At 49.0% G+C, this 6513-nt stretch overlaps 1 protein-coding gene across 1 annotated transcript; it reads right to left on the bottom strand.

Moving 5' to 3' along the window:
* Positions 1-2616: 2616 nt before the first annotated feature.
* LOC119355711 (ammonium transporter 1 member 1-like) lies at positions 2617-4627 on the bottom strand. The gene has a single exon (XM_037622567.1). It carries the CDS (start codon positions 4516-4518, stop codon positions 3034-3036), a length of 1485 nt encoding a protein of 494 aa, XP_037478464.1. The 5' UTR covers positions 4519-4627; the 3' UTR covers positions 2617-3033.
* Positions 4628-6513: the final 1886 nt, after the last annotated feature.

Here is a 6513-nt window from a genome sequence, read left to right as displayed (position 1 = left end):
TATCATGGCTTGAGTGCTTCGTGCCACATCACTTATCATTTGGGTAAAAAAATTGTATGTCGCAATTTGGTGGGTTTCAATCAGCCTGCCCCTTTTTATGGGGCTCTATCCTAGATTTGGCTTGTCAAATTTATACGACGCGTTAACATCTCTATAGAGCTCCCGCAAAAAAAAACCTCCATAGGGAAAGCAACATGAGCGTTTGGTCTTTGTTTTAAGAAAACATTTTATATATGTTTCTTCCATTAAGTCCATTAGGCCTGCCCCCTCCCCCACCCAAAAAAAGATGATGTTTAAAATATACTAAATTCGTGTATCCAAAGTTAGAAACAAAATATTCATGTTTTGTACGCACACTGTTTCAAATTAGATTTCTTTTCAAATTTGGTCAGAATAATTAAGGGCATGTTCGGTAACGCCTCAGCTCTCGGCTGAAATGACTATATTGCCTTTTCCTAGGAATTGCATATCCCTTTTTTCTTCATAAAATAATTAAATTGCTATTTTTCCTAAAGTAGGCAAGCACGTACAAACGGAATTAATTTGCTTTTTTTGCAATGATCAAAATATGAAATACATTGAATTTTTTTATGTGGGTAAACGTTGATTGATAATGCATTGAAAATGTTAGAAGGACAACTATGTTGATAAAGTTGAAGAAAGCAAAGGGCATTTATTTGGATTGCATATTAATATACACTCACTCTGTCCCCAAAACATAAGGCATGTAAATTGTATGTTGTAGTATCAAACTTTTCAAGTTTGACCAAATTCATGGAAAAGTTATCAATATCTAGAATACCAAATAATTGTACTACAAAAATATTTTACATGACAGATTCACCGACATTGATTTCGAACTATAGTCATTCATATTTTTTTCTATCAACTTAATGAAATATACTTCATTTTAAGACAATAACCGTATGCCTTACATTTTAAGAAGTACTGGTATTGCAAATGTGGTTCTAAAGAAGTTACACATTTAACTAAGTATTCCGTGATTCTATATGGAAATCATCTTCCAGCTACAGACATTATTTCCGTTCTTGCTCCCTAACCTAGGCAACAGGCGGTGGCGGCGGCTGATTTACCCTACTCCATGGCGAGTCTGAGGGCCCCTTCTTCCTCCGTCCATTGCTTGGTGATGATTATGGGGGCCAGGGATTTGGCCCTGTGGTGGTAAGGTTAGGGTTTGTTTCCATTCATGGATGAGGAGACGTTGGTCTATGTCGGCGTGGAATAAGATATCCCCTCCCTCGTTTTGATGATGCTTCTTCACCTTGTTAGGAGGTGAGTGGAAGATGGTGGATCCCTAGGTCTATTTTTTGGGTCTAGCAAAGTTTGTGCGGATTTATCTCGGTAGTGTCGTCCGGCGGAGCAGACAACGTGGTTGTGCGTCTTGATTCTCCGATACCATTTTCGACTGACAAAGGTGGGCTAGCCTTGGCCTCGTCGGGAAGTGTGTGATAGTGGTGTTCCCCAACTTTGTCTAGCCGGAACTGGAGCATTCTATATACCCTATCTGAATTTTTCTTCTTCAACATGGCGATTTGCTATGTAGATCGTGGTTGCTGGCGTCTTTTTATCGTCGACTTCTTAACCGCTGCTTTTACAAGCTCCTAGATTTAAACAAGTTTGTTCTATTGAGATGGAAGCCAGAGGTGGAAACGAGCTTTCCACATGGCGCGATCACCCATGGATGCAGGAGGAAGGTGATCTCGGCATCCTCAAGGATTTAGATGTATTTTGTAAAAAAAAATTGCAAAAGGTGTTTGTAAGGGTTTATGGTAATTCATACAAGGTCTTCGGCCTGATAAAATCACCTTGCTACGGTAATAATGAGACGTGCCAGAGAACTTTCTCCTATATATTATTCAAAATAAGTTATTCAGAGTTTTATCCACAGGCTTTGGTCGTTAGCCCTAGAGAATCTCGATAGAGCGACACTGTGACAGTTATCTAATGTTTTCCTCCCTGTCCACCCGGTGACATAGGAGTGCATGCTTTGTTTATGCGACGTCTGCGCGACCTGTGTTGTCCTGGCCCGGCAACTTGGTGAGACGAAGCTCGCTCGCATCGCATCGCAAGCACTCTCCAATCTCTTTCCAACTCCAAGCGCCTTATTTGGCAGGATTAGTGAAAGGGAGGTGTGTGCTGTTGGTACTGCATAATTGAGCCCGCTTTCAGTTAGCATACGAGCACAAGTATTGGAGACAGGAAATAGTAGTGGTTGCCAACAGGAGTATGATGCTCCAGGTTAATTATAGCTTGTACTACTAGCACAGTTTTGTACCTCTGATCCCTCTTTTCTGGCTCCAAAATGAAGGAAGGTTTGAATATGATTGCTGCGTCTCTACACGACCAATCTATATTGGTCTATGCCGGCTCATTTAAAACAGGGAGTAGTAGGTAGGGTACTCTTGTGAGGTGTTTTGTTTGTAGGTGTAGCCGTGTAAACTAAATATAAGTGTGCACAGAGAACCAACCCCCTATTATTTTTAGGGAACATGCATCAAAATGAAGAGTGAAAACTAGAAAAACTTTCACTAAAAATATGTGTGAAGCTCGATAGAGCGTCGGGAACATACGTAGCGGAAAAACTAAAAGCCATTCGATCGAGAAAACGCGCCAAAGTTTTGATAGAGAGGGTGGCCCGTACTAGAGGACAAATCTCAACAATTCAACCTTGAGCAGCCACCTATCTTGACCACACCCTCATGATCACAAAATTCCACCACAAAAATGACAAGATATCACCAAGAAAGAAAAAAACCCAGCCCTGCAGATTCCATCCACACACCACACATCTCCTCTAAACGCACGCATGTACACAAAAAAGGTAAAAAAAAATAACCTCGTCCTAGTGTAATAATTTTACAATCTTGTGAACGAACACAAGAGCGCCAAAGTATTGGCCCAAACAGCACCGGAAATATTGATCCCATGATCGGATCACATATGAGATATGACGCGCGAGAACAGAAAGGCGATTTCCACTGGATTTCTTGTTACGTAGTCCGGCTTGATTGGTTAGACCTGGCTGTTCGCCGCCGCCGCCGGCTCGACGCGGGTCTGCGCCGACCTGAGCATGAAGCCGCCGACCGACTTGTCGTGCTCGTCGTCGTCGTGGTAGACGTAGGCGAACCCGCCGTGCCGGGTCAGGTCCATGCCGGCCATCTCGTCCTCGGCCGAGATGCGGAGCAGGCCCAGCTTCTTGAGCGCCAAGAAGAGCGGGCCCATGGTGCAGCTCACGAAGCCGGCGATGACGAGGATCTGCACGATGTGCGCCGCCAGCAGCCGCCCGCCGCCGCCCAGGAACAGCCCGTACGGCCTGCCGGCGCCGTAGATCTCCTCCACGTACTGCTTCTTGGCGAACAGCGCCGTGAAGATGATCCCCCACGCGCCGCAGCCGCCGTGCAGCTGCGCCGCCTCCAGCGGGTCGTCGTACTTGAGGCGGCCGGCGAGCGCGTTGAGCCCGATGAGCACCCAGGCGGAGACGAAGCCGCAGATGACGGCGGCCCACGGGTCGACCACGCTGCACCCGGCGGTGATGGCCGCGAACCCGCCGAGCAGGCCGTTGCAGACGTCCACCACGTTCCAGTGCCCCGTCTGGAGCCGCTTCCCGAACAGCGTCGTGAGCGCCGCCACGCTGCCCGCCAGCGTCGTCGTCACGGCGGTGCGGCCCACGCCCGACCACTGCCCGTTGATGCTCCCGGGCGGGCCGTACGACTTGAGGATGGTGACGAAGGACCCCGGGTTGAACCCGTACCAGCCGAACCAGAGCAGGAAGGTCCCCAGCACGACGAGCGACGCGCTGTGGCCCTTGAGCGCCACCGAGCGGCCGGCGTGGTCGAACCGGCCGATGCGGGGGCCCTCGATGAGCGCGCCCCAGAAGCCGGCGATGCCGCCGACCATGTGCACGACGCCGGAGCCGGCGAAGTCGATCACGCCGGACTTGAAGAGCAGCGGGCCGGACGTGCGGGCCGCGGAGGCCCAGCCGTCGACGGACCAGATCCAGTGGGACACGACCGGGTAGACGAATCCCGTAAGGAAGGCCGAGTAGATGAGATACGCGACGAACTGCGTCCTCTCGGCGATGGAGCCGGAGGTGATGCCGGCGGCGGCGATGGCGAAGGCCCACTGGAAGAGGAAGAAGCTGTAGTCGAAGCCGGTCTGCGGCATGTCCTTGAGGCCGAAGAAGTGCTTCCCGATGAAGCCGTTCGACGGCGTCCCGAAGGCGAAGGCGAAGCCGAAGAGGTAGTAGAAGAGCGCGCCGGCGGCGGCGTCGAGCACGTTGGTGAGCATGATGTTCATGGTGTTCTTGGCCCGGACGGAGCCGGCGCAGAGCATGGCGAAGCCGAGCTGCATGGCGAAGACGAGGTAGGCCGAGAAGAGCAGGTAGGTGGAGTCCACCGCGGACGTGGTGTCGGCGAACCTGTTGCACAGGTAGTCCGTGGCGTTCGCCGCCGCCGCCCCCAGCAGCGGCCCCAGGTCCGCCGCGCACGTCGCCGACATCTCCGCGGCGCCCCCCTGCTTAGGAAAGTGGTTGGCGTTCAGCGATCGGAATCGGGAAGCCGGGATTGGCGTGATGACTGATGAGGCTGGCTGGGGAAACCAATCGGTGGCGTCTGATTTATAGGAGACGGGCGAGGCACGGAGAAAAGTGGCCACGCGAAATAGGCGGACGGTTGGGATTTCGTTCGGGAATATCGTGCGGCGGCCATGGTTTTTGTTTTGGCTCCTTTGGCTGGAGTACGGGGCCCGCTCGGAGTGAATCTTCTGTGGTGGCCGGGATCCGGCTCGGATCAGGGGCGGCGCCGTTCCGGAATCTCTGGCTGGACGTCCGTCCCATCGTGTACTTGTGCGTCGAGGGTTGGCGCGAGGCAATAACCAGATGTACTCCTACTATCTCGGCTTGTTTTTGGAGTTGGTTCGGGGATGTATAAATCCCTTGGCTAGTTTTTCGCAATCTCGTTTTTCACTCTTCAGGCATCTTTCTGTTACTCGGAAATTTGTTTTACGGCTAGTACTACTTCACATTGGTCACGTTGGGACTGGGCTGTATCTTTGGAACTTTTAACCTTTGATGACAGTTATTATTAATGCCCGGGGATCCCGGGTTTACAGCTTTGCAATTGTGGTGCTGCCCATGGAATATGGAATCTTGTTGGTTATGGCACGATTTACATTTCGAGTAATTATTGTTGCCTCTAGTAGAGTTTTGGTTAACCTGCCTTAAATGTAGGATGTCTATAACTGCCACACATGTGGCGCAATGGACATCTGACCATACGACTCGTCCGGTCGTCCCCAGGAGCCAACCCACATGATCTTTTGTGATCGAATATTAAAACTGCCCACATGTTCGGGCGCAAAACGTCCCATACAACCCTCTATGGCAACTGCTCACCCCCACCCTATGAGCGTGAATGCGTGTGTAATTAATTTTAGTTGCCATGTGTGATTAACTTTAGTTGGCATGTACTAATCAAAATGCCATGTGTGTTCAAACCATAATTGATATGTATGATCAATCATAGCTGCCATGTGTGATTAACTAGCTGTCACATGTGCACAATTGTAGTGGCCATCTATCATCGTGCGAGCGTCGGGTCGGTGAAGAGCAGTTTCATCCACACGTTCGGGCGAGCGTCGTGTGTCCGTTTGGGCGAGGAGCGCCCACATGTGTGGCACTATATGATAACACAAACACGACGCTTGGGTGCTTACATGGTTCTCGATCCAGATGACAACAACTGCAATATTGATAAGTGCTACATATGTAGGCGTTATCATTTAGGTATATCTATATATATAGAGAGACCAATAGCTAGTTGCCTTTCGCTCGGGAGGGTAAACTGAGTGAACGATTGTGCGCTGCGGGTGTCTTTCTCAAGAGAACAAATCTGACTCGCATAATACTACTTACAACAAATGCCACCACGTCCCATATCCCCTCAACAACTTCTTTACCATGCTATCAAGCCGAAATTGCCATGCTATGATAATGTTATTGACAGAAACTTGCCGCGTTGTCATGCGTGCAACGATTATCATGACGTTGCTGCATTGCATAGAAGAATTGGCGTTGCCATCCTACAATATAGAGAATTGTCACGCTACAAGATAAAGATTTGCCGTGCTACAGTGTGAAGAATTGTCATGGTGCAGTGCGAAAAATTGCTATGTCATGATAAGAAATGGAGTTCCCTTGTTATAACAAATATAATTGCCATGCCTAAAAGACTAGAACACACACTATTTGCCATGCTATGGCACTAGCAATGTGTAAACACTTAGAATTTGCCATGCTAAAGTTGGCATAGGTGTCATGTCCAAAATGCTTAAAAGGTACTCCCTCCATCCCAAAATATAAGACCATTTTGACACTAAAAATGGTCTTATATTTTCGGATGGAGGTGGTAGGATTTGTCGTGCTCTAAATAACCACTTGTTCAAGATTTAGAAAAATGAATAAAAACACGAAAAATTCAAGCGTTCGCTTGGGGG

Source organism: Triticum dicoccoides, chromosome 2A, assembly GCF_002162155.2.
Source record: "Triticum dicoccoides isolate Atlit2015 ecotype Zavitan chromosome 2A, WEW_v2.0, whole genome shotgun sequence".
Lineage (NCBI taxonomy): Eukaryota > Viridiplantae > Streptophyta > Magnoliopsida > Poales > Poaceae > Triticum > Triticum dicoccoides.
This window is presented reverse-complemented; position numbering and strand designations above follow the sequence as displayed.

What these genes read in the sequence shown, in the direction of transcription:
- LOC119355711 (XM_037622567.1), bottom strand. Translation starts at nt 4,518, where the DNA reads ATGTCGGCGACGTGCGCGGCGGACCTGGGGCCGCTGCTGGGGGCGGCG.